The sequence below is a fragment of the Lampris incognitus genome, chromosome 3 (genome assembly GCF_029633865.1).
Source record: "Lampris incognitus isolate fLamInc1 chromosome 3, fLamInc1.hap2, whole genome shotgun sequence".
Taxonomy (NCBI): domain Eukaryota; kingdom Metazoa; phylum Chordata; class Actinopteri; order Lampriformes; family Lampridae; genus Lampris; species Lampris incognitus.
This window is the reverse complement of record NC_079213.1, coordinates 37,353,208-37,380,675: the sequence shown is the minus strand read 5'-3', so window position 1 is coordinate 37,380,675 and position 27,468 is coordinate 37,353,208. Positions and strand designations below refer to the sequence as shown.

The 27,468-nt window shown below is 42.6% G+C and overlaps 1 protein-coding gene across 3 annotated transcripts; it reads left to right on the top strand.

The window, feature by feature from the left end:
- Positions 1-27,253, top strand: nup50 (nucleoporin 50). Of its 3 annotated transcripts, none has more exons than XM_056276084.1 (8): positions 1-95; positions 4,893-4,969; positions 8,381-8,464; positions 9,151-9,334; positions 18,502-19,203; positions 19,913-19,997; positions 21,285-21,403; positions 26,855-27,253. In XM_056276084.1, the coding sequence occupies exons 2-8, from the start codon at positions 4,901-4,903 to the stop codon at positions 27,052-27,054; spliced, it is 1,443 nt and encodes a 480-aa protein (XP_056132059.1). In that variant the 5' UTR covers positions 1-95; positions 4,893-4,900; the 3' UTR covers positions 27,055-27,253. The 3 variants fall into 3 exon arrangements, with proteins under 3 accessions (XP_056132059.1, XP_056132061.1, XP_056132060.1); XM_056276086.1 differs by having other exon boundaries at positions 8-95; positions 4,896-4,969; XM_056276085.1 differs by having other exon boundaries at positions 83-160.
- Positions 27,254-27,468: the final 215 nt, after the last annotated feature.

The following is a 27,468-nucleotide window of genomic DNA, read 5'->3' as shown; positions in this document are numbered from 1 at the left end:
CGCGAACCGCGGATATCCCGGTGTGTAAAATGGTGGCTTGAGAGAGGCTCGTTAAAATGACTAAGATTTAACAACTCGCTCATCCTATCCAAAAGGTTAGCAGTACCTGTTGTCGGTTTTTATGAAGTCATATTTATAGGAGTATTTATTCTTGGCGAAGGTGAGTTGTTTTAAGCGTACTGATGAGTGGGTCTGTGCCGGACACAGCGTATGTGATAGCGGGTGCTAGCTAGCCGCTAGCGTGTGGGCCGCTGTCTCGGTGTGGAGAGACACGGGCATGTTCACGGCACGGAGCCGGGAACGACGAGCCTAAATGTGGCTCCCGACCCCGCTGCAAGTGTCTGTGCCTCATGCGCGTAGTTATCTTTTATCAGAACGTAATCTGGGAAATGGAGATCGTGATTTGTGGTGAGTTGCTAATGCTAACGCGTTAGCTGAAGTTAGAATAGCGGCGCAGCGGCGGTAACCGGGTCATGTGGAGCCGCACACCCGGCAGAGTAACGCGGACTTTCTGTTTAAATATCCGCTGAGTTTGACTCGGTTCGTGTTGAACGTAACACCGCGGTGAATGAATGTATTTACAAAGAATACCTCATATCTTTGTCGCGTATTCCGTAATGTCTGATTTCCTGTTTCATGCCAGTTAGTTCATGTGCATTACTATAATACAACGTAATGTCCGACTTACTGGGTTGTGTGTTTTCACGCAACCTTTATTTTACCTCGGCAGACCGTTGAGGAGGCGTCATCATTTACAGTGGTGTCGAGATGTAAAGCAGTGCTCGCAAACAAAAGAGCTAGCAATAAAAACGATATTGTATGATTGTTAAAAGTTAAAATGCAGGATGATCAACATGCAAGGGGGTGAATATCAAAGAAAGTTGAATCGGTTCATCCACGGGTGGGCAACGTGATCCAGAAGGGCCGGTGTGGGTGCAGGTCTTTATTCGAACCAAGCAGTTACAGGGTCAAGGTCCTTAAGACTTGGTTGACTAATATAATCAGGTGTGTAACTGCTTGGTTGCAACAAGACTATTGGTTGACTAATAGAATGAGGTGTGTAACATAAAATTACAGTATAGTTAAAAGCATTTACAATTAAAACATATCTGAATTAAGGCCTTTGAACAGATTTACTGGCAGCAGAGGTTCCAAGTTTAAGGCCTTTTGCAGATTACTCCATGTATAGGGTACACTGTAAGAGAATGCCAGTTTCCTAGTTCAGTTGTACCAAGATTATGGGAGTTCAGAGTTAAGACGGATGAAATATAGGGTGGAAGCATCTGCATTAAAGCCGCTTGGCTTTAATACAGATGCAGAAAAATGAAGCCAATGCTGACGTGCCAAAATGTGCAGTTCCTCGAATGGCCACTTGACCCCTCGTTAAAATGCTCAATTTAACAGCAGAATTAAACGTTTTTATAGCCTGGTAGAAAGAAAACAAAACTGTTTTTGGTCTCTAAAGCCAATTTTCCGTTCATGACAAATGTGCGGGGGGGGGGGACTGCATGGGCTAGCTGAAAGCTGAGCTCATTTGCTTTAATACAGATGTGGAAAAATTAAGCCAATGCTGAAGTGCCAAAAGGTGCATTTCATCGAATGGCCACTAGGGGCTGGCTCCTTAAACGAGTCAACCCCCATAGACCGTCCATCCATTCATCCATTATCGAAACCACTTATTCTGCCCTCAGGGTCGCGGGGACGCTGGAGCCTATACCAGCAGTCATTGGGGGGCAGGCGAGGAGACACCCTGGACAGGCTGCCGAGCCATCACAGGGCAACCCCCATAGACCCCCCCCCCCCATATTAAAATGCTCAGTTTCACAGCCTGTTAGAAAAACGTGGTTTTTGGTCTGTATAGCTAATTTCACATTTATGACAACTGTGTGGGGGGGGGGGTTATATAACTCACCCTTTAAATTATATTAAGACAAAGTGATGCATAATTAAGGGCGTGGCCACTTTGAGTGGCAGGTTAGGACCTGGTTGCAATGCCTATCCATGGCGCTGTGTACATTTAAATAACTGAACTTTTTAGGTGTCCGCTTGATAATCCATTCATGTGAAAAATTATTTTAGTATTTCAGTGAATCTCAGTTACACCAACTGTTCATGTGAAGCAGCCATTTCGAGTTGGTCTTGTTGTCTAAGCGTGCAATACATTTGAAATGAGCTGCAGCCAGCCAGGAAGTGCCAAAGTAAAACTCATGAAACTTGTATCGAAGCTATAATCTATCCATGTAAAATAATATTTTTTTCAGCGAATCTTAGTTACACTGATATTATTCATGTGAAGCAGCCATTTCGAGTTGGTCTTGTTGTCTTAGCGTGCGATAAATTTGGAATGTGACTTTTCACAGTGGAGCCATTATAGTCAAGTTGCCAGCGAGGTTTTGGGCGAGCATGGTGTCCTCGAGTTTCTAAGTCAGAGCCATCCCTCGCTCCACCCTCTCATCCAAATATGGTCACGTCCGGTTTAAAAAAACTAGGATGGAAACAGGAAAATGCCAAACTCGAGGCTTCAAAACTGTAGTCCACAAAACCAATGGGTGATGTTAAAGTCTCTACGTCCATTATTTTATAGTCTATGATTAAAGTTTTATAGATGAATAAAAACCAATACGTTGACAGGCATGGGTGCAAGTCCATGAATAGTGGGATGGCATCCAGCGCTTTACCTGTGCCCCCGTCTATAGGGTTAGTGGTTGTGTCAGGAAGGGCATCTGATGTAAAATTTTGCCAAATCATTATGCAGATTGACAAGACCATACTGAATTGGTCAAGGCCCGGGTTAACAGCGGCTGTCATCGGTGCTGTGACCTCACAGGGTCCCGATGAAAACTGTCAAATTCCCTGTGGCGACCTCTGGGAAACAGGGAACAAGCTGAAAGAAGAAGATGAATAAAAACTAGTGCTGGTCCCATCTCACAGCCAAAGATGGTCTGCCAACCGATTGGTAAAGATGGCAGTGGTGGGTGCTGTAGGGATCACCAGCTATAAACCTTAGGGCTGAGGTAGACAGCACCCAATGATTTCAGTGTAGAGGCAGCAGCTTTTCCATATATAACATCACCATAATCCAAAACTGATAAAAAAAATTGATTCAACAGTTCTTTTTCTCTGGTGAATAGGGTTGCAATTCTTATTTCTGTGTAGAAAACCAAGTGTTATTTTAATTGTGGAAATCAGTGTGTTAATGTGATGCTTGGAGTTAAGATTATTGTCCAGCCAGATACCAAGGTATTTTTACTAAGGCACTATCTTTATGCCAATGCCATCTGCATAATGAATGTTAAGAGATTCAGTATGAGTAGCCTTGGTGAACAGCTTCCATTTGGTTTGTCTGAATTTAGCACTAACTTATGGTTATGTAGTTGGAGAGCAGAGTGAATCAAATGTAGATTGCAGACATTCAGTTGCTAATTGTATAGAAGTTGTGGTACAATATAAATCTGTATTATCCATATAAAGATGAAATTTACAGGATTCGGAAGAAGGGACAATATCATTGATGTAAATTAAGAACAATATTGGACTTCAACTGAACCTTGCGGAATACCTTTAATAATATTTAAGATATCAGAATGAACGTAACAAACGGTCAACAGTATCGAATGCCTTGGACGAGTCTATAAACAGTGCAGCATAAGACATTTTGCTATCCATGGCAATGTCATTTAAAACCAGGGACAGTGCAGAAATTTACTATGCATAGGCCTACAGACAAACTGATGGGGGGGGGGGGTACAGAAAGCAAAAAGAAACAGAACCTGAGCTGATTTACCCAGGATTCCAAGATTTTAGCCAGGCAACACAGTTCAGAGATAGCGTTCAAAACAGGTCATGCTCTTGTGTTTTTGTTTTTTTTATTGTTCATAATCCAGCTGCGGGCTGGATTATGTCCTACAGCAGCAATTCAAAATGTCTGCTCACTGGTCCTTCAGTTGATATTTAGGTGTACTAACATAGAAGTCCAACAGAATTCCATCAGCGCGGTCTAGCGGACTCGTATTCTAGCATCCCAATGCTGAGGTTCATGGTTTAACCCTGGTGTTGCTTCCAATCCAGCCAAGTTGTACAGGGAGCACAGTTGTCATTGGTCCTGGGTGGGAAACCAGTAGGGGTATTGTGTCCCGGTTTTGCGGTCAATTACCTCTACAGGTGGTGGGGTGCCTGTACAGCTGGGGTTCGTTCTGGGGGAAATCGCATGAGCCTCCACATATATTCTATCCCCCTGGTAAAGCCTACAGTAGAAGATAGCTCGCTAGGTCCACGTATATCAGGACGTATACAGAGCTGCCGGAGGGGTGGTGCACTGGCAGGGTCTTTAAAAGAACAGGGAAATGGACACCCCAAAGTGGGATTAAAGAACTCGGTGGTTGCCGCTGTTGGTAGTGGCCTCCAGTGTTTCTTAGTTTATTGTAGGGCATCATTCAATTCCTTTCAATTATCAATTCCCAAGGGGCAATTAATAGGCAGGTATCAACACATAGTCTATTTAAGATACATACATTTAAAACACAACACATAACATTCATCTATTCATTTTCCTAGCAGTTAGTTTTAAAGCTATGAAGTTGTCACGATTATATGACTGAGAATATATATAAATACAATCTTCTGTCCTTTGCTGGCCTGTTTTTTTTTTTTTTTTTTAATGTTTGGTCTGCCTTGCTGACAATCAAAATTATACAACTTTCCTCTTCAGAAGAGCATTAGGATATCAGCTGCTAAACATGGTTCCTAATTACCAAATGGTAATTAGGAACCATGTTATGGTGGTTTTTTTATGCTGGATGTACAGTTGAGTTTATCATACTCTAGAATGATCAGAATTACATGTAGGTAGTTTTGAACTATAAGGCTAACTGTGGATCCCATTTGTTACAAAGCAGGTGTGATGGCGAAAAGGATTGCTGATAAGGAGCTAACTGACAGGAACTGGGATCAGGAAGATGAGGGCGAGGAGGTAAGTTTTTAACAAACTCCACGTTATTTAACTTAACCTCAATGCTGTGGTTCTGTACAGTATGCCTTGCTAGCACAGCCAACCTCATCTTTTCTAAGGTTGGATATAGTGATGCATATGTAAAACAAATTATAAAATGTTTGCTCTAGTGAAAGGGCTTTTATCCTACAATTGGTACTGTTTAATGGGAATTTGGGGTAAGAATAATACACTCTGGTCATGAATTTATAATGTACAACTTTCATTCTGGCCTTGTAAGCAAAATGCCTCCTGAATTCTCGCTCTATCAAAAACTGAGGTTGGGGGGGGGGCACACGAAGATAGCTGACTAAGAGACGTGTTATTGCTGAGCTCCCATTCCCACATGACTTCATATTATTTCAATTTAATTCGCCCTCTCAGCTTATACTAGCACGGTGTTGTACGAACTAGTGGCAAGAAGAAGAGTGTCCCTTTGATGACACGCAATGTTGAAATAAATGAAAATTCAGGCACAGAAAATGATGCCTGCTCCGGCTGCTAGCCAAACAACAAAGTCTATCAAAAAGTGATGAACCTCCGCCAGCTATGGACACCACAGCTCTGATCCGCAAGATAACTCAAAAATTTAGTGACATTAGTTTGTGCCGTGTTAGCCAACAATGGCATCTTGCTTTAATAGCTCCACAACCATTTTGTTTTTCTCATCATGACTTAAAATGTCGCCAGCCATATCAGTTGCACACGTTTTAATCAGCTCAGCATCAGTAAATGACTTCTTAGCTTGGAGCACAGACTAGGAGTCATCAGGACGCTGTACCACTGAGCTGACAACACCATGGACACAACATTAACACATTAAACAGGCCCTGTTAAGTGTGGTTATCCTAACTGGGCATTTGTCAAAGTCAGGAAGATGCCCAAACAGTCCACCAGCCAGTCGAAGGGAGAAGGACGACAGCTGTCTAAGCATAAACCAGTGGTGATTCTATTTGGTAGGAGTGGTGGAACAGTTGAGACGTGTATTTTTCAAAGTGCGTCTCAGTTGCTTTTAAGCCCCAAAACACACTGCGCTAGAAGTTGGTCCACCCCAAGGATCGGATGCCCCAGCACAAACAGAGCAATATAGTGTACACTGTTCCGTGCCAGGAGGATTGCCGTGACTTGTACATTGGGGAAACTAAACAGACACTGGCCAAGAGGATGGCACAACACAGGAGAGCTAAAACGTCAGACCAGGACTCCACAGTCTACACCATCTACAGGCCAGTGTCTGCGGGTGGGAAGCCGGATGTGGGTATGTGTCCTGGCTGCTACACTAGCACCTCCTCTCATCAGTCGGGGCGCCTGTTCGGGGAGGGGGGGGGGACTGGGAGGAATAGCATGATCCTCCAAAATGCTACGTCCCCCTGGTGAAACTCCGCACTGTCAGGTGAAAAGAAGCGGCTCACAACTCCACATGTATTGGAGGAGGCATGTGGTAGTCTGCAGCCCTCCCCGGATCGGCAGAGGGGGTAGAGCAGTTACCAGGAAGGCTTGGAAGAGTGGGGTAATTGGCTGGATGCACTGAGAAAAAAAGGGGGGGATCTAAGTGGACTAATCAGTTGTTTTATTTTACCGGACCATGCCAATGTCAAACTAACATGCTTGATATGCATGCAGACCGTAGCTGTCTGCACAGCAGATGATCTCAAGTGACACTTCAACACTACGCATGCTGCCAGTTTTAATGCCAACTACCCTACAAAATTAGATCACCGCAAACAAAAAATAGCAAATATGATAACATCATACAAGCACTCCGTTTCTACTATCTGTAAATCAACATCGGCACAAGGGAGTGCAGCAGCTGCATCGCTGCATGTCTCATGGAACCTTGCTGAAGATAAGAAGTCATTCACTGATGCTGAGTTGATTAAAACGTGTGCAGTTGATATGGTTGGTGAAGTTTTAAGTCATGATGAGTAAAACAAAACGGTTGTGGAGCTATTAAAGCAAAGGGGCCATTGTCGGCTTACACGGCAACGAGAAGAGTAGAACTTTTAGTGCAGGAGTGTTTTTCCAATCTACTCACCAATTTGAAGAAAGCAGAAGCCATATCACTAGCCAGAGACTCGTCCTGTGACCGAACCGATATGGAACAGCCATCTGTGTTCAAAAGATGTTTTGATGAAAAGACCTTTCAGGAAGAGCTGCTTTGTTTCCTCTGTCTGGGCGCACAACTGGGGAAATCATCTTTAATGAGTTAGCACTGTTCTTTGAGAAGAATCTCTTGGATATGAGCAAAATTGTGTGCGTTGTCGTCAATGGGTCTCCATCAATGGTGGGACAACACAAGGACTTGGTAAGCAGGCTTGCAGCTGTTAACCCAGCACTGTTAGCATTTCATTGCATTATTCACAAATCGGTGTTGTGCATTAAATTGTGTGGGGAAATGAAAGAGGCGATGGATGCTGTGACGAGACTGGTACATTTCGTTTGCAAGAGTTCTGGTCTGCAACATCCCCTTTTCAGAACATTGCTGCAGGAAATGTCAGTGGAACGCAAGGATCTTTTGCTGCACAATGATGTTTGCTGGCTGAGCAAAGGCCGCGTGTTGGAGAGGGTGTGCGACCTGCACATCGATCTTGTGTCATTTTTATCCAGACTCTAGAGCCAAAAAGCCCAAGAATATCAGAGGTTTTTAAGTGACAATAAGGTGATGGCATATGTTATTTTTTTGTGTGACATCGTGTCTCATTTAAATCACCTTAATCTGCCATTACCATGCAAGAACCACACCGTTACAGACATGTACAAGGTGGTTGAAGCTCTACGGTCGAAGCTGAACCTTTTAGAGAGAGACATTCACAGGAGAAAGTTGCACCTTCCATGTCTGCAGGAGCATTGTGAGAAGAGTGAAATGTGGGAGGAGTTCATGACAATCCAGGCATAAAACTTTAAGAAACGATTTGAAAGTTCCTCTAAACTCTCAGGGGACATCCTCTACTTCCTGAGACAGCTGTTGGCCAGTGGACTGCAGAGGCCAAAAGGCTGGTGCCTTCCATAGATGAGGCAACTCTTCAGATGGAGGTCTTGAAGACGGGGACACATCACATAATGACATAACTTTCCTCTGGGCTAATCTGTATGTTTTCATTGCAGTGAACCTGGACAGAAACTTGTCTAATAATCCCTTGTTCAGTAATGTGAATACACTGATCTATAAAAACCATATCTTCTTTTTCTTAAAGCTATATATCTGGCCCCAATTCCACGTACAACTGCTCAGTTGATTTCAGATGTAATAGCTTTTCATAGTATTTTGTAGTGGTTGGTTAAAATGAGAGAAAACGGGGAGAGTGAAAGAATATTCTGAGCTGATTTTTCTGCATGTTGCAGAAAAATCTTATTCACCTGTAAAACTAACTTTTACAATATGGTGTCCAACAGGCAGGGACTTTCTCACTTGCAAGTGAAGACGTGTTAAAGAACCGGGCAATTAAGAAGGCTAAACGTCGAAATGTTGGAGCAGAGGTAAAGGCACAGATTTTTAAGCTGTCTTACATCTGGTTTACTTCAACCCTTTTAATGAGAAAGTTATTCAACATACAGGTTCTATTCAACACACAGGTTCTCACTTTAAGTATGCTCAGATAATTCTAAAGGTTTAGATTTGCTGGACATCATCATTGGTACAAGCAAATCTGAGACCCTGTTTACTCTTGGTTTTAAAATGTGTTTTTGGCGATCGGATCACAAGTGGACAGTGAGACACATCCTACTGACCACTTGTGATCAGATTTCATTACTCCGAAGAAGAAGATTTCCTGTTACGTCCTTGTCAGGGACGCATCAGGACGCATTAGCGTTTACACTACAAAAGATATGTGGGCAAATGCGTCCCAGACCACCTCGGCAAGTGGTTTGAGTAACCAGTTCACAAAACGTTTTGGTGGTCGTTTACACTTGTATTGAGCGCTGTCTAATCACAAAAAGCACATTTTAAAACCACGTGTAAACGGGGTTTGAGAGAAGAGTCGTGGCCTGTATGCCCTTTAGGCCTAAAAGTTGTCAAAACCAGTAAACATTGAAATTAAGTAGTCCATTATGTTTGATTTTATATGCATATTAGCATATCTTTTCAAGAGATTGTGTTTTAAATGAGTGAGTAGTAGCTATATTCTTATTGTGTCCAAAATTGTTGTTTCGTTTTCTTTTAGAGTGAAACAAATGGAGCCTTCAAAGGTTTTAAAGGGTTCTCCATGAACTCATCGACAGCTACTGGAGGTACGCCTCCAACTTTTTCTGGTTTTGGGAATGGTGCCCCCCCTGTCCTGACCAATGGGAATAACACCACTGCATCCTTTGGCGGTTTCTCTTCTACAGCACCTGCTGCTACACCCAGTGAGAAGCTAGCTCAGTTGATGTTGACATCTGTTGGTTGAACTGTATACTTCAGTTGGGTAAAATGACAATATAATAAGTCGTCACTAGTTCACATTTTCTCGCAGTTTGCCTTCACGTGATGGGAAGTATGTCCATGGTCGTAGATTGAAGTAGCTTTCAATTCCATGTTTTTTTTTCCTTTTCATGATTATCCTATATCCTTTTTAGTTCATAGCTTTCACTGTATCGTTTTACGTTACTGATTTCACAGTACTTGGACCTACACGCTACCTGGACGCAATGGCAGGTTTTTAAACTCTTTATTTTGTCAAGATAAATACCAGTTTGAGATATTAATGCATTGCATATGTTAGTATGTCTGTTATGAGACTAACTGACACCAAAATTAAAATTTTAACAACTATAATACTATTTTTGAACAATTCAAACTTCAGAGACTTGGTCGAACTTGAATAGCAAATTTGAAAAGTGAAAATATTACCTGAAAAACAAAACGGAAAACACATATTGCTAATCTATTGCATGTTTAGTTGCCAGCAATAATTAAGGATTCCTTTTTTGCACTAACCAGACATTATTATAAGGTTAGTGCCATTTTACTGTCCAAATTTAGAAAAACATTGTCCTTAAATGAAACACCCAAAGAAAATATAGAAAACTTATATGAGAACTTTGTTCAAACCAGCCAAATGGACACACTCTGATAGACATTGGCAGCCAAATATGTGTTAGCCAAACCCAGATTCACTCTCATTTTGGAACGAGCTTTTCCCGCCTGGCGCTATGTGCACCAATGTCATAGTTTCCTCTGGGATGTATGCCTACAGTCTCGATCTGGCACTTGGTCGCTACGTTTTTATGGCATCCTGCTGCCCAAAGGTTAACATCCAGTAATGATCCGTACACAGCAAAATAAGAAAATACATGTAGAGGGCAGGGGTGCCCAACCAGTCGCTCGGCCTGATTACCAGTCGATCGTGAGATGATTTTGAAAAATGGAGTTAGATTTTGAAAAATAAATAAATAAATGTAAATTTATGAAAAAAGTCGACAGTCCCTTGTGTTCACGTCTTGATTGACATCGAATCTGACTAACCATTAAGAGGCAAGGTCTGCATTAGTCCTGTATTAGTCAGATTCAGCGTCAATCAAGATATTTGCGAATTATCTCATTCTTAAGCTCTGATGTATGAAGGCGTAACCTTACATTCACTGTCAGCGTCAAAGTGAAGAAGAGGAGATGAGAGTTGTGACTAATGTTAACAAGATCGACTTCTCTTTAATTTTCTTTTGAGTGTTCAGAGACAACAAACAACAAAAATGGCAGAAGCAAAAAGATCAAAAACTTATCATTCCCACAATGAAGGGGAGGAATATTATTTTTTCGTTTATTCCAATGCAAAATCTATTTGTCTGATCTGCAATGCTAGTGTGGTTATACCGAAGAAGGGTAATTTGGAGCGGCATTTTAAAATGGTGCACAAAAGCTATGATGCAGATTTCCCAGTGAAAACAGCTCTACGAACCAGAAAATTGCAGGAAATGAAGTCTCAATGGGGCAGCGTCCGAGTGATGTCACAGCATTGCTGTCGCTATGGACGCGTCACAGCAAGTCAGACATATGGAGCATGTTAGACAGTACAGCATGGCTGTGTTTTATATAAGCCATGGCACACTAGAAAAAATAGGTGAAGATGGCAAAATATTACGCAAAAAACGAAAATTACAACAAAGTGCTTACTTCTAATGTAGTGTAGTGCATCTGATGTCTGACTTGCGTTTGCGGCGAAGCTTCCGCTTCCGCTCGGGAAGGGCTAAAAATTGCTCATTGACACTGCCCCATTAGCAGCGCAACAGTCTATTTTTATGAGACCCAACACCAAGGGTAAGGCTGCAACGATGGCATTGAATCACGTCAGTCATGTTCTTGCAAAGCATAAGAAATCTTTCAAAGACGGCGAAATTGTGAAAGAGGCGTTTGTTGTGGCTGCGGATGCACTCTTCAGTGATTTCAAGAATAAAACGGACATTGTGGATGCCATTAAAGATGTTCAACTATCTCGGAATACTGTTACACAGCGCTGTGAGGAAATGGCCGAGAATCTTCATGAGCAGCTGAAGAAGGACATTGACGCATGTGAATGTTTTTCCCTCCAGTTCGACGAGTCAATCAATATGGTGGATGTGGCACAGTTCTGCATGGCCTTTGAAGACACGAGCGCAAAAGAAGAGCTGCTCACCATTTTGCCACTTAAAGGACAGTCTAGAGGCGAAGATATTTTTCAAGCATTCATGGAATTCATTAACCAGAATAAATTGCCCCTTTTTAAACTCATCTCCATTATAACTGATGGCGCACCTGCTATCGTAGGCCATACCAATTGGTTCGTTGGATTGTGCAAGCAAAGTGATTCTTTCCCGAACTTCCTTAGTTATCATTGCACAGTTCACCAACAAGCGCGGTGTGGGAAGATCTTAAACATGAAAGAAGTGATGGATATTGCTATGAAAACTGTGTGCTCGGTTAGGGCAAGGAGCATACAGAGGAGGCTATTTCGTGCACACTTGGAGGAGACGGGCAGAACACACAGACCTGTTGCTGTACATGGACATAAGGCGGCTGGGCAGAGGAACATTTTTGGAGAGATTCAGTGAGTTGTAGCCTGAAATCAAAGATTTTCTCAAGCTCGCTAAACATGTTTAATATACACAGCTAGAGGACAAGTGGCTTTTGGATTTGCATTCCTAACTGATCTCACCAGCATGCTGAATGAGCTGAATTTAGAACTACAGGGAAAGGATAAATATGTAATAAACATGATCGGCTCAGTGAATGCATTTAAAAGGAAGCTCCAACTGCTGTCAAGTAGGCTGCAGTGCAGTGACCTGCGAAACTTTGCTCACGTGCTGGCAGAACTTAAACATCAGGGTAACGACACAGCACAGCTTGATAATGCACATTATGAGGAGCAAGTTCAGAACATCTTGTCAGAGTTTGATAGGCGCTTTACTGACTTTGCATCCATTGAACCTGTTGCCAGCTATCTGTGTTTCCATTCGGAAGTATTGATGTGGATGACATTGCCTCCAAAGTGGCGTCACTGTTTCACCTGGACAGCCCTGCTGTAGAGAATGAGATCCTCACACTTCAAACTGACATTGAGATTAAATCCAGGGCAACACAAGGGATGAAGGGAGCGTTCTGGGAGCTACTGCTGCAGGAAAAATACCCCAACCTCAGCAGATGTGCCATGAACCTCACAGCACTTTTTGGATCAACCTACCTGTGTGAATCTGCTTTTTCCTCACATGAAGATCATCAATCAATCAATCATTCAATTAATCAAGTTGCATTTTATATAGCGCTTTTCTAGCTGCAGCAGCCACTCAAAGTGCTTTACATTTCTGGTCAAATCTGAATTTCAGTCACCTGTTATAAGCCGTTTTCTGTACAATCGCTATCAAGTCGAAGTACAGATCCACAATGACAGATGACCACCTTCTGGCCTGCCTAAGGCTTGCAACCAGCTGCTACAACCCTGACTATAAGAAACCAGCCTTCTCCTCCCTGTGCCAGTGGTCCCACTAAGGTAGAGAATGACATTTATTTCTACTTTTCTAACACAGAGAGCTATACTGTATAGTGGCTGTATTATTTTCTGTTTATTGTGTGTATTGAATGGGTATTGCAGTAATACGGTTCCATATTTGGGCTGGTAGAGCTCGGCTGGCTGACAAATGTAAAAGTAGATCTTGGTTACAGGGTACCGATGGAAACTTTCAGATCCACTGTGGCAACCCCTGGGAAACAGGGAACAAGCCGAAAGAAGAAGAAGAAATCTTAGAGATGTTAATTGACCAGATTGTTGTGATGTGGTTGAAGTTGCCCTGGTCAGAGGGTTTTTCAGTGAAATGGGGACTAGGTTGTACTTTTTTTAAGATGTCTGTTTTTTGCTGTTGTTGCCCAGGTTTTGTTACCCCAGTCTTTTCAACCAGTCCAGACTCCTTAACATGTTTGTACTTGAGTCTATGACCTATTGAAACAGTCAAATGAACATCAATCAATCAAGTTGCATTTTATATAGCATTACATTCTGTTTTTTTATAAATAAAGGCCATTCATCAGGCCAGTCAGAGAATGTGCTGACAAACTGGCACATGTTCTCACAGACATTTTTAACATCCCACTGAGCCATGCTTCAAGACCACCACCATCATACCAGTGCCAAAGAAATCTACAATTTCATGTCTCAACGACTACCGCCCCGTAGTACTCGCTCCCATCATGATGAAGTGCTTCAAGAGGCTGGTCAAGGACCACATAATATCCAGACTCCCCCCTACACTAGACCTGATCCAGTTTGCATACTGCCCAACCACTCCACTGAAGATGTCATATCCTCTGCACTCCACCTGAAGCTAGCACATCTGGAGGAAAACAACGCCCATGTGCGAATGCTGTTTGTTGACATCACTTCAGCTTTCAATACAATCATCCCCAGCACTTGGTGAGCAAACTGGGTTCGCTGGGCCTGAACACCCCCCTCTGTAAATGGCTATTAGACTTCCTAACAGACAGACCTCAGTCAGTACAGGTTGGAAACAAAACTTCCAACACCATCTCACAGAGCCATCAGTTCCCCCCAGGGCTCTTTAAAAACTCTTCCTCTGTGGGTTTAGATGCTCTTTAAAAACTCTTCCTCTGTGGATTTAGATGACTCTCCATTGTTGAATGCAGCTAACACTCCAGTTGGCAAAATCTGTTTTGCTGCATCTCATAAAAATAATAACAGAGCTATTCGTGCTTTGTTCCAACAACATATAGTCTCTGTACCATATGTCGTTTTTCATTGGAGTAAATGTATTACTAATATCTGTTGGAAAAAGGTTTGGATGCTACCACATAAATGTTTGATAAATAACAAAATAAAAGAGGTTTCCTTTAAATTATTACACAGGTTTTACCCAGCGAGTCAGTACCTGAGAAGATTTGTAAAAACAATGAACCCCTATTGTTCTTTGTACAAAACTCAAAATGAGACAGTCACACATTTATTTTGGGACTGCACTTTTTCCAGAAAACTTTGGAAGGAATTAAATGCTTTTATTATATCTAAAGTCTGTAATAATTTTTCCCTTAAATGGGAATATGTATTGTTTGGTTTCCATGACACAAATAGTGAAAGTAACAGTAAGTTGTACTTAATAAATCTTTTTTTGTTTTTGCAAAATGTCACATCCATAAAAGTAGATGTTTAAATAATAAATCATTCTTTCCTGCTTTAATTATAGAAATTGAGAAATATATCTCTACCATTTCCAGAAGCACAAACAAAAGTAGTCAAAATATATAATGCTTGGGTCCGCGGTGGTGTAGCGGTCTAAGCATCGGCTTTGTGTCGATGCAGTTGCCCACTGGGGACTGGGGTTCGCTCCCCGGTCTCGTCAGATCCGACTATGGCCGGACTCGATGAAGCAGCAATCATTGGCAACACTGTCTTCGGGAGGGGGGCGGAGTCGGCTTGTGTTCGTCACGTGAATGCGTCTCTGTGTGTGTCGGAAAAAACAGTGGTTCGGCCTGGAGTCGCCTTGTCACGAAAGTGGGGAGGCGTCTCCTTCGAGATTGCTGGCTGGAGAGATGCAGTTGGCGAACGCATGCAGTACGTGGGTGGGTGTTTGAATTAAAATAGGGATCGATTGGCCACTAAATTGGGAGAAATCAGAAATAGATTTTTATAAAAAAAAATATATATATATATATATATATATATATATATATATATAATGCTTGCTTACATTATAACATTTTTACTTAATGTACACTGTAAATTTTCCCCCTGGCAAAAGTGCTTTATTTTTGTTCAACATTATCATCATTATTATTGTTAATACTACAGTTCATTCATTTTCTATATTTACTTTTGTTATGACCATTGGATGTGAAGGTGTAAGGTTGTATATAGTTGATTGGTCTGATGAAACATATGTACAATGTTCCTGTATCATTTGTATTCTTGTCAATAAAAAGAAAAAGTTTAATAACTGAAAAAAAATAAGATACAGACCTGTTGCTCCCTGAATTCTCCTAAAATTGCATATATTTGCATTAAAATTCGCTTTAGATCAATCGCACACAAAAAAGTTATGATAAGATCTACCTAAAACGACCATGAACGATCAAAATGGCCCCTCGTAATTTGTGCGTGATGGTGCGCTTTTCTTTTAGTAATGCACTTCAGCTCCCAATTCTGCCTGTAGGCGACCATGTTCTAGCTTCCAGTTCAGACTTCACCATCTTCAGGTTCTTTAGGTGCTGACACAATATAGAGTCCAACTGCCACTATCACAACTGCCACTATCACACTTCAGCGTGCATGATTTGCAGTTAAGCAGCGATATGCATTTCAGTTCATATCAGATGCTTTATCAGCCATTTTCAGCACTACTTCAGCAATTTATTTCAGCTTTCAGCCCCCAGTTTATTTCAGCTTTCAGCCTCCAGTTTATTTCAGCTTTCAGCCTTCAGTTTATTTCAGCTTTCAGCCTCCAGTTTATTTCAGTTTTCAGCCTCCAGTTTATTTCAGTTTTCAGCCTCCAGTTTATTTCAGCTTTCAACCCCCAGTTTATTTCAGCTTTCAGCCTCCAGTTTATTTCAGCTTTCAGCCCACAGTTTATTTCAGCTTCAGCCTCCAGTTTATTTCAGCTTTCAGCTTCCAGTTTATTTCAGCTTCAGCCTCCAGTTTATTTCAGCTTTCAGCCCACAGTTTATTTCAGCTTCAGCCCCCAGTTTATTTCAGCTTCAGCCTCCAGTTTATTTCACCTTCAGCCTCCAGTTTATTTCAGCTTCAGTCCCATTTATTTCAGCTTCAGCATCCAGTTTATTTCAGCTTCAGCTCCGTTTTATTTCAGCTTCAGCAGCCAGTTTATTTCAGCTTCAGCCTCCAGTTTATTTCAGCTTCAGCCTCCAGTTTATTTCCGCTTTCAGCGTCCAGTTTATTTCAGCTTCAGCCTCCAGTTTATTTCAGCTTTCAACCTCCAGTTTATTTCAGCTTTAGCATCCAGTTTATTTCAGCTTTCAGCCTCCAGTTTATATCAGCTTCAGCCTCCAGTTTATTTCAGCTTTCAGCCTCCAGTTTATTTCAGCATCCAGTTTATTTCGACTTTCAGCCTCCAGTTTATTTCAGCTTTCAACCTCCAGTTTATATCAGCTTCAGCCTCCAGTTTATCTCAGCTTTCAGCCTCCAGTTTATTTCAGCTTCAGCCTCCAGTTTATTTCAGCTTTCAGCATCCAGTTTATTTCAGCTTTCAGCCTCCAGTATATTTCAGCTTCAGCCTCCAGTTTATTTTAGTTTTCAGCCTCCAGTTTATTTCAGCTTCAGGTTCCAAGTTTTGATTCTTAATTTCAGCTGTTTTTGCAGCAGTTTTCAGCACTGCTTCAGCAATTTCCTTCAGCTTTCAGCATTCACACGCATTTTCTGCAGGAAATGCATTTTCTAGTTATTATTTAACATTAATATTAATCAGAATCAAAATACTCTATTCATCCCCAAGGGGAAATTGGGTTCTATTACAGACACTCACGCTCTAGTAAGACAAAACTTAAAACTAACAAGATACAAGATAACAAGAAAATAGAAACAAATAGAAATAGAAGACAAAATAAGAAATCTAAATCGGAACAAATTATATGAACAAGCATGGTGCACATAACACCCTATCTATACTTATACTGCACTACTGCCGCACATAGCAATAGCACATTATTAAAAATATGTATTTTTTTTTTCAACGAATAGACCAGTGGTCATTTTTATGGCAATTCTTCTTTTGACTTTGTACCTCGGTAATTTTAGTTGGTAAATGGTAAACAACATGTTTATCATATTCTGCCTTTTCATAGTACATTTGTCTCTTTTAATGTGATCTGTTTTATGTGTGAATGGATCCAAACATGATAAATTCTGGAAGGGGGGGGGGGCTTGTTAATTGTGGCATAAAATCCAAAGTGGTGGTCATGGATGCTGCAAGAGACTTGAAATAAGAGTTGACATCAAATTATGGACACCATTTGGTGTGAAAATCAGTTACTGGCCATGATGGACAGGTCAGCTGTAGAACCTATGGAGTGGTGTTGAAAAGGCTTTGTGTAGACATTTCATAGTGTGACATATCCTAACATGTATCCTACCATGTATGATCATTGCATCAGTAGTCATTGAGCTGTCACCATTTCACTGCTTGGGCACATATCTTTTTAAATTATAAAGTCAGTGGCACTGGCAGCGATGTTGTTTATCAATTAAAACCTGCTACGTTTGTGTGTCTGTATCTCTGAGCTGCTTACACATTTGGTGTGAGCAGCCGCAAAAAACCCAGTTAAAATGTTTTGGAAAACATCATAATGGCATAAAAGCTGTTGTAGTGGTCAGAGGATACAAGTAGTCCTGCAGCATATTGTGACATTCAGTTAAAGCGCCACCATCTGGCCAAATGGGGTCATGTTTACAGTGTGGTAACCCACAACTATTATCCACCATTTTGGGTAAATTATCTAACCATTGAATACCTCTCATGAACCACCTCACAAGATCTGGAAATGAAAAGAATAAATCAAAAGCTAAAACAACAAAAATAGTGTTTGATCCCTAGTTGCAGGAACCACTAGAAATATTGATGCGCATTGACAGTCATGAAAAAGTGCAAGATATTATTTCTTAGTTATGTACATGTGTCTTAAACCATTTCCACACTGATGTAGTTAAGTATCATTTGTTTGTGTTATTCTTGTAAGATGCAGGAAAATGCAGCGTGTGAACATGAACTTCCTCAGCATACCCCTGGCAGCTAGAGGTCCTCATTCCACATGTAATTACATTAAGATGCGTTTCTTTGTGAAGGGCAGACGTTCGGCATGTCAGGCTGATGGGGGCTGTGTTGTGTATAGCTTCTTCTTCACTAACGTGTAGCTGCAGGGCAGGATGACAGGGCTGCAGTGTTCCAGTCAGCGGAACAGCTCTGTTGACTGCCAGTAGGGGGAGGGGGGCTTCATCCAGCCTCCCCACCCTCCCTCTCCGTCCCTCTGACACACACAGCTTTCTACCTCTCAGGCATCCTGGCCATGCATGTAGTCAGAATAACGTTCTTCTTGCTGCTTTTCATCTTAGGGTCAACGTTTAATGGCTCCACCTCTGCCAAGCCCACGAGTGACATCACCATCAACCAGACCAATGGCTCCACCCCGAGCCTGACTCAGAGCTCCATCTCCTGCAGCAGCAGCGGCAGTGGCAATAAGGAGTACAGCCGACAGCTCACCGCTCTTAACTGCTCCGTACGGGATTGGATAACCAAGCATGTGAACGACAACCCTCTGTGTGACCTTAACCCGATCTTCAGGGATTATGAGAGGCACCTGGCCAGCATTGAGAAAAAGTATGGAGGAGCAGCGGGGGAGTCTGCCACAGTGGTCGACGGAGGCTCCAGCAGCAAAACGCCTGGGGAGAGGCAAAGGGGGCAGCTGCCAGCCAGCACCACAGCAGTCCCCTCCTTCTCCAGCAGCAGCACAACAGGCACGGTGACAGCCCCGACACCAGCCTCTGCTTTGTTCTCCTTTGGCAAGGAAAAGGGCGACTCACCCCAAGACAAAGGCGGCGCTGCCCCGGTTCCCGCTGGCATAACGTTTAACTTTGGGCAGAAAGTGGATAGCTCAGCGCTTGGTTCCCTAGGTGCCGGTGCATCTCCCTCCAGCTTCTCCTTCTCCGCCAAACCTTCTTCCAGCCAGGGCTCCCTCTTTGGAGCTTCAGCTTCCACAGTCCCACCAGTGCCCTTCTCTTTCAGCGGGGCAAAAGCTGAGGCTGCCCAACCTGCAGGTACACACTAAAGATTTGATGTTGTTTTTTTTTTTTCCTCTTTTTTTTTTTTCCCTCTCCAAAACGGCACAGGGGAGTGTGGTGGTAAATTAGCTTTTCAACTTGGCGACATGCAGAGGAATGACTAATATAATCCTTCAGCCAACACATCGACACAGCATGAGTACAAATTCCCATGATACACAGGTAGAGAAGAAGTAAGATGTGTTTTATTGGGATTGTGTAGGATTTCCTGTGTTCCTTGAAATTAGTAGATCACGTTATGTTTATGTAGAAGAATGTAAATGTACATGAGCTGTGCAGTATGGAAGCAGTGTAACGTGGAGTATTTCTTCACTGGTGTCGGTCATGAAAACGTCTTCAGGTGTGTTGGTCTGGTATCATGGAAGTGAGGGTGTTTTAGTTTGGTAGCAGTGCATCAGGCTTATGTTGTTCATCTGCAATAAGGAGTTGGGGTGAAATGTGAATGTCAGTGTCTGTATTTACAACTTAGTTTATTTTTGTTGATAACATAACCTGGCTACTGCTCAGCTGATTTTAGCAGTTTTTCCTTTGTGGTTTCTGTTTTGGTCGTCTGGGTTTTTTAAAAGCCCCCCTTTACATGAGAGATGATCCATTAGCCATCTAACACCAGGCAGTACGGTTATCTGTTTCAGACGTAAATGCTGAATGCCAGTGTTGGGTAACGGTGTGTTATTTCAATGTGCAGATCAAAATGAAGATGAGGAATCGGAGGAACCCCCCAAACCTGAGGTCCGAGAGATCAAGGAGAAGGATGCCTTCTACTCCAAAAAGTAGGTCTGCTCTGTATCAACCGGTAGCACTGCAACATTTTGCTTGATGTGAAATACATTTGTTCCTAACATTGTAATAACGGTGTAGTAAGTGGGTAATAACAGTGTAATAAGCAGGTACAGCTCTAAACAAACTGCTGTTCAAAATTCAAAGCCACAGCTTAGGTTGCCAGTTAGTTAATCCTCATGTTCTGTTCACTGATGAGTAATGGATGTGTTGTTCACCAGTCATACTGACCCAAGCCACCTTTGGATTTTATAGCAATACAGTTGTAATATTTATCTAAAAATACCCAATATGTCTTATCCATATGTCTTATTACTAATATTAACTAATATCAACACCGTTTATAGTTAGTAGTTGTAATTTCATACGGGTCATTTTGACCCAATCAGAACACAAGGGTTAAACATGCTACGTACTGGATTTTAAAGGTGAATTTGTAGTTCCGTGTAGGGAAGCGGGAGACACCTTTATTAATCTCAGGTGTGTTGTGTTTGTGTGAGTGGAACCATGTGGTGAACAAAGTGACTTGACCTCTGTGAATACTTTAACGTCAGACAACCATACAAAAAACAGTTGTTCACCTTCATATAACTGAAAAGTGATTCATGGCATCCGGGTGGAGTGGCATTCGATTCCGTTGCCTCCTGTCACGGAGATCACCGGTTCAAATCCCCGTGTTACTTCCAGCTTGGTTTGGCGTCCCTACAGACACAATTAGCCAAGTCTGCAGGTGGGAAGCCGGATGTGGGTATGTGTCCTGGTTGCTACACTAGTGCCTCCTCTGGTCGGTCGGGGTGCCTGTTTGGGGGGGGGGGGACTGGGGGGAATAGCGTGATCCCCCCACGTGCTACGTCCCCCAGGTGAAACTCTTCACTGTCAGGGGGGGGAAAAGCAGCTGGTGACTCCACATGTATGGGAGGAGACGTGGTAGTCTACAGCCCTCCCCGGCTCCATAGAGGGGGTGGAGCAGAGACCGGGACGGCTCAGAAGAGAGGGGTAATTGGCTGGATACAGTTGGGGAGAAAAAGGGAAAAAATAAAAAAGGTGATTCAATGTTGACATTCTAAAATCTAAGCAGGTTTGGAGAAAACATCTTCTTAGACCTCAAGTGTGTTGAAGCATGAAAGTCCTCCGTTGCTGCTCAGAACGCGCAGGTCTGATGCTTCCAGTACATGACTGGCTCTATTTATTTGTGAAACAGTGTGTAATGTGTTTGTAGGTCTGTTTGTAAATATGAAATCTCCAGTGTGTGAAGGATGAATTCGTGTTGTTCCTTGCAGATGCAAACTCTTCTATAAGAAGGATTCTGAATTCAAGGAGAAGGGGACGGGCACGCTGCACCTGAAACAGATGCCGGATGGGAAGACACAGATGATAGTGCGGGCCGACACCAATCTGGGTATGTTCTCAGCAGCTCACCTGCGGAGGAGACACGTGATGCTTAAACTAGTTTTCAGGCGGCTCATCTTTTTATATTGTGTTAAATACGTGGCATATAGTGAGGAGGTAGAGGTGGAACTTGCCAAACCTCAGAACATGCTTCACCACACCTTTACCCAGAAGCAGCGATGGCTTACATAGAACCTAAAAGGAAGTAGCTGACCAGAAGACCAGGAGCACGCTGGCTGTTAGTAGATGTAATCTGTGTCAGCAGTGGTAGTAAAGGAACCAGCCACAAGACCTCCACCTGCTCTGATTAACTCGGCTACATTAGTACCGCTATGCTGACATGAGGCTATTACAACGTACTAGTCCCCCTAGTGGTTGTGTTGTGTAACTACTGACAGATTTTTCAGGGTTTTTTTTTATAATCTTTTTACTGCATTTTTGCACAGGTGTATAAGACAAACTGAACAATATGTAAACGTGCCTATGAGCTTTACCCCATGAAAACCAAACCCACCAACCAATAACCCACCTGTATCCTATTTTTTTCTCCCTGTTAAAGGGGTGTTATTTTAGGGGGTTGTTCCTTATCCGATGAGAGGGTCTAAGGACAGGTTGTGTTGCTGTTAAGACCACTGAGGTAAATTTGTAATTTGTGATATTGGGCTACACAAATAAAATTGACTTGACTTGACCCACCCTCAACCCACCCAACTGCACCCTAAATAGAGAAGCAAAGCAGACAAAAAAGATTAAATTGTGTATGTGTGTGTGTATGTATGTATATATATATATATATATATATATATATACACACATATACATACATATATACACACATAAAAGATAATAATCCTAATAATATATTAAGATTTATTAGTGTTCTTAACATTCTGCTCCTCATTTGTTTTATCAACACCATTGATGGTTTCCAGAAGCTGTGAAGTGCTTTGGGTGTCTAGAAAAGCGCTATATAAATGTAATGATTATTATTATTATTTATATTTATGTTTTTATCAACACCATCGCTGGTTTTTGGAAAAATAAAAAACACTGTATATATATATATATATATATATATATATATATATATATATATATATATATATATATATATATACAGTGTATCCGGAAAGTATTCACACCCCTTCACTTAACCCCACATTTTGTTATGTTACAGCCTTATTCCAAAATGGATTAAATTCCTTTTTTTTCCTCATCAATCTACATACAATACCCCATAATGACAAAGTGAAAAAGGTTTTGTAGAAATTTTTGCAAATTTATTAAAAATAAAAAACTGAAATATTGCATGTACATAAGTATTCACACCCTTTACTCAGTACTTGGTTGAGGCACCCTTGGCAGCGATTACAGCCTCAAGCCTTCTTGGGTATGAAGCTACAAGCTTGGCACACCTATATTTGGGGTATTTCTCCCATTCTTCTCTGCAGATCCTCTTGAGCTCTGTAAGGTTAGATGGGGAGCATCGCTGCACAGCTATTTTCAGGTCTTTCCAGAGATGTTCAATGGGGTTCAAGTCTGGGCTCTGGCTGAGCCACTCAAGGACATTCACAGACTTGTCCCGAAGCCACTCCGTTGTCTTGGCTGCGTGCTTAGGGTCGTTGTCGTGTTGAAAGGTAAACCTTTGCCCCAGTCTGAGGTCCTGAGTGCTCTGGAGCAGGTTTTCATCTAGGATCTCTCTGTACTTTGCTCCATTCATCTTTCCCTCGATCCTGACTAGTCTCCCAGTTCCTCCCGCTGAAAAACATCCCCACAGCATGATGCTGCCACCGCCATGCTTCACTGTAGGGATGGTATTAGCAAGGTGATGAGAGGTGCCTGGTTTCCTCCAGATGTGACGTTTGGCATTCAGGCCAAAGAGTTCAATCTTGGTTTCATCAGACCAGAGAATCTTGTTTCTCATGGTCTGAGAGTCCTTTAGGTGCTTTCTGGCAAACTCCAAGCGGGCTGTCATGTGCCTTTTACTGAGCAGAGGCTTCCGTCTGGCCACTCTACCATAAAGGCCTGATTGGTGGAGTGCTACAGAGATGGTTGTCCTTCTGGAAGGTTCTCCCATCTCCACAGAGGAACGCTGGAGCTCTGTCAGGGTGACCATCGGGTTCTTGGTCACCTACCTGACCAAGGCCCTTCTCCCCCGTTTGCTCAGTTTGGCTGGGCGGACAGCTCTAGGAAGAGTCCTGGTGGATCCAAACTTCTTCCATTTATGAATGATGGAGACCACTGTGCTCTTCGGGACCTTCAAATCTGTAGAAATTTTTTTGTACCCTTCCCTAGATCTGTGCCTCGATACAATCCTGTCCCGGAGGTCCACAGACAATTCCTTTGACTTCATGGCTTGGTTTCTGCTCTGACATGCACTGTCAACAGTGGGACCTTATATAGACAGGTGTGTGCCTTTCCAAATCATGTCCAATCAATTGAATTTACTACGGGTAGACTCCAATCAAGATGTAGAAACATCTCAAGGATGATCAGTGGAAACAGGATGAACCTGAGCTCAATTTTGAGTGTCATAGCAAAGTGTGTGAATACTTATGTACATGCAACATTTCAGTTTTTTATTTTTAATAAATTGGCAAAAATTTCTACAAAACCTTTTTCACTTTGCCATTATGGGGTATTGTGTGTAGATTGATGAGGAAAAAAAAGGAATTTAATCCATTTTGGAATAAGGCTGTAACATAACAAAATGTGGGGAAAGTGAAGGGGTGTGAATACTTTCCGGATGCACTGTATGTTGCCTGGGGGAAACGGCATTTCGTTTCACTTCATGTGTGCAAGTACATGAGCTGAATTGACAAAGTGTTCCTGATTCCTGATGTACATGTACATACACATACAAATATACATATACATACAAATATACACTACCATTCAAAAGTTTGGGATCACCCAAACAATTTTGTGTTTTCCATGAAAAGTCACACTTATTCACCACCATATGTTGTGAAATGAATAGAAAATAGAGTCAAGACATTGACAAGGTTAGAAATAATGATTTGTATTTGAAATAAGATTTTTTTTACATCAAACTTTGCTTTCGTCAAAGAATCCTCCATTTGCAGCAATTACAGCATTGCAGACCTTTGGCATTCTAGCTGTTAATTTGTTGAGGTAATCTGGAGAAATTGCACCCCACGCTTCCAGAAGCAGCTCCCACAAGTTGGATTGGTTGGATGGGCACTTCTTTGAGCAGATTGAGTTTCTGGAGCATCACATTTGTGGGGTCAATTAAACGCTCAAAATGGCCAGAAAAAGAGAACTTTCATCTGAAACTCGACAGTCTATTCTTGTTCTTAGAAATGAAGGCTATTCCATGCGAGAAATTGCTAAGAAATTGAAGATTTCCTACACCGGTGTGTACTACTCCCTTCAGAGGACAGCACAAACAGGCTCTAACCAGAGTAGAAAAAGAAGTGGGAGGCCGCGTTGCACAACTGAGCAAGAAGATAAGTACATTAGAGTCTCTAGTTTGAGAAACAGACGCCTCACAGGTCCCCAACTGGCATCTTCATTAAATAGTACCTGTTAGAGCCTGTTTGTGCTGTCCTCTGAAGGGAGTAGTACACACCGGTGTAGGAAATCTTCAATTTCTTAGCAATTTCTCGCATGGAATAGCCTTCATTTCTAAGAACAAGAATAGACTGTCGAGTTTCAGAGGAAAGTTCTCTTTTTCTGGCCATTTTGAGCGTTTAATTGACCCCACAAATGTGATGCTCCAGAAACTCAATCTGCTCAAAGAAGTGCCCATCCAACCAATCCAACTTGTGGGAGCTGCTTCTGGAAGCGTGGGGTGCAATTTCTCCAGATTACCTCAACAAATTAACAGCTAGAATGCCAAAGGTCTGCAATGCTGTAATTGCTGCAAATGGAGGATTCTTTGACGAAAGCAAAGTTTGATGTAAAAAAAATCTTATTTCAAATACAAATCATTATTTCTAACCTTGTCAATGTCTTGACTCTATTTTCTATTCATTTCACAACATATGGTGGTGAATAAGTGTGACTTTTCATGGAAAACACGAAATTGTTTGGGTGATCCCAAACTTTTGAACGGTAGTGTACATACATGTAAAATAGATAATTAAAGAAATAGAAAATAGGATTAAATAAAAATGTAAGAAAGAAGGGGCTGGGGGAAGGGGGGGGGGAAACAGGGAGGGAGCTCAGCTCTCCTCATGGTCAGGTATTTACATTACATTACATTACAGTCATTTAGCCAATGCTTTTATGCAAAGCAACTTACAATAAGTGCATTATTTAACGTAGGAAATCAGGAGAACTACTAGTCATCAGAGGTCATAAGTGTATCTAAACAAGCATCTAAGAGCAAAACCAGTGCTAAAGTAAAAGCGCAAGAAAGAGTTTTTTTTAAATGTGTGAATACAAGAAGTTCTCAGAGCAAGTAACAGGGTAGTAGTTCTTGAAGAGGTGAGTTTTCAACCTGCGCCGGAAGATGGGCAGCGACTCCGCTGTCCTGACATCAGTGGGGAGTTCAGTCCACCACTGTGGGGCCAGGACAGAAAAGAGCCGTGACCGGGTCGATCGGCAGCAGGGGCGTCTGAGCGATGGGGCAACCAGGCGTCCCGAGGCAGCAGAGCGAAGTGGTCGGGCGGGTGTGTAGGGCTTGACCGTGGCCTGGAGATACGAAGGAGCTGTTCCTTTCACTGCCCTTTAGGCTAGCACCAGAGTCTTAAACTGGATGCGAGCAGCTACTGGGAGCCAGTGTAGGGACTTGAGAAGGGGAGTTGTGTGGGAGAACTTAGGGCGGTTGAACACCAGACGGGCTGCAGCTTTCTGAACAAGCTCCAGAGGTCTGATGGCCGACGCCGGGGCAGCGGCAAGGAGGGAGTTGCCGTAGTCCACCGGGAAATGACCAGAACCTGGATGAGCACCTGTGCCGCCTCGTTGGTGAGGAATGGGCGATCCTCCTGAAGTTATAGAGGGGAAATCTGCAGGAGCGAGCAACCGATGCAACGTTTGCAGCAAACGACAGTTGGTCGTCCAGGATCCCATCCAGATTCTTTGCAGTCCGAGTTGGCATCACCACGGTGTTGTCAATGGTGATGGCCAGGTCTCGGTGTGGGCAACCTTTCCAGGTTGCCGGCATTATATATATAAATAATTTGACAGGTAGAACTGTCAAATTATTTATATTGTCCCAGAAGGGTCTCTGTGTTTTATTAAAGATGTTCAGTCTTAACTGTTAAAGGCCCTGTGATGGCCTGGCAGCCTGTCCAGGGTGTCTCCCCACCTGCCGCCCAGTGACCGCTGGGATAGGCTCCAGCATCCCCGCGACCCCAGGAGCAGGATCAGCAGTTGGGATGATGGATGGATGGGGCTGTTAAAGGCAGAAGGTCTAGCTGGTACTGTTGTGTAGCTCAGGTTTTGGCTCAAGTTATATGTGTGAGATGTTGACTCTTGTCCTCATTCCCTTCAGGAAACATCTTGCTGAACATCATCGTGCCGGCATCCATGCCTTGCTCCAGAATGGGGAAGAACAACATTATGGTGGTGTGTGTACCCAACCCGCCTGTGGATGACAAGAACCTCAACAGCCCTACCCCTTTGCTAATCCGGGTCAAAACGGCCGAAGATGCAGATGAACTTCACAAAATCATTGAGGAGAAGAAAGTCTAAGCCCTCTCAGACTTCACCCCACAGTCCCCCATTCTTCTGGCACAACTGCCTCTTCCTGCTCGAATCCTCTTGTTTCCTTACAGCTCCTTAACTTCCTGTCCTTATATGCCACGTAGGTCTGGACAGAACATGCATGGCCACATGTTGAACTCGTGGTTTTATCCCAACTTACACACACACACACACACACACACACACACACACACACACACACACACACACACTACTAATCCTGTGAGTCCTCAGTTTTAACAGGCATGGCGTACATCTCCAACTTCCACCTTCTTAAAGTAAATAAATAGGGTATCAATACTGTGACATGTCAATGGGTTCCACTGTATTGCATCACTGCAGTAAAGACTTGATCCTTTTTTATCAGAAGTAATTAATGTTTAGTCGAAGCAGGTGTTCAGA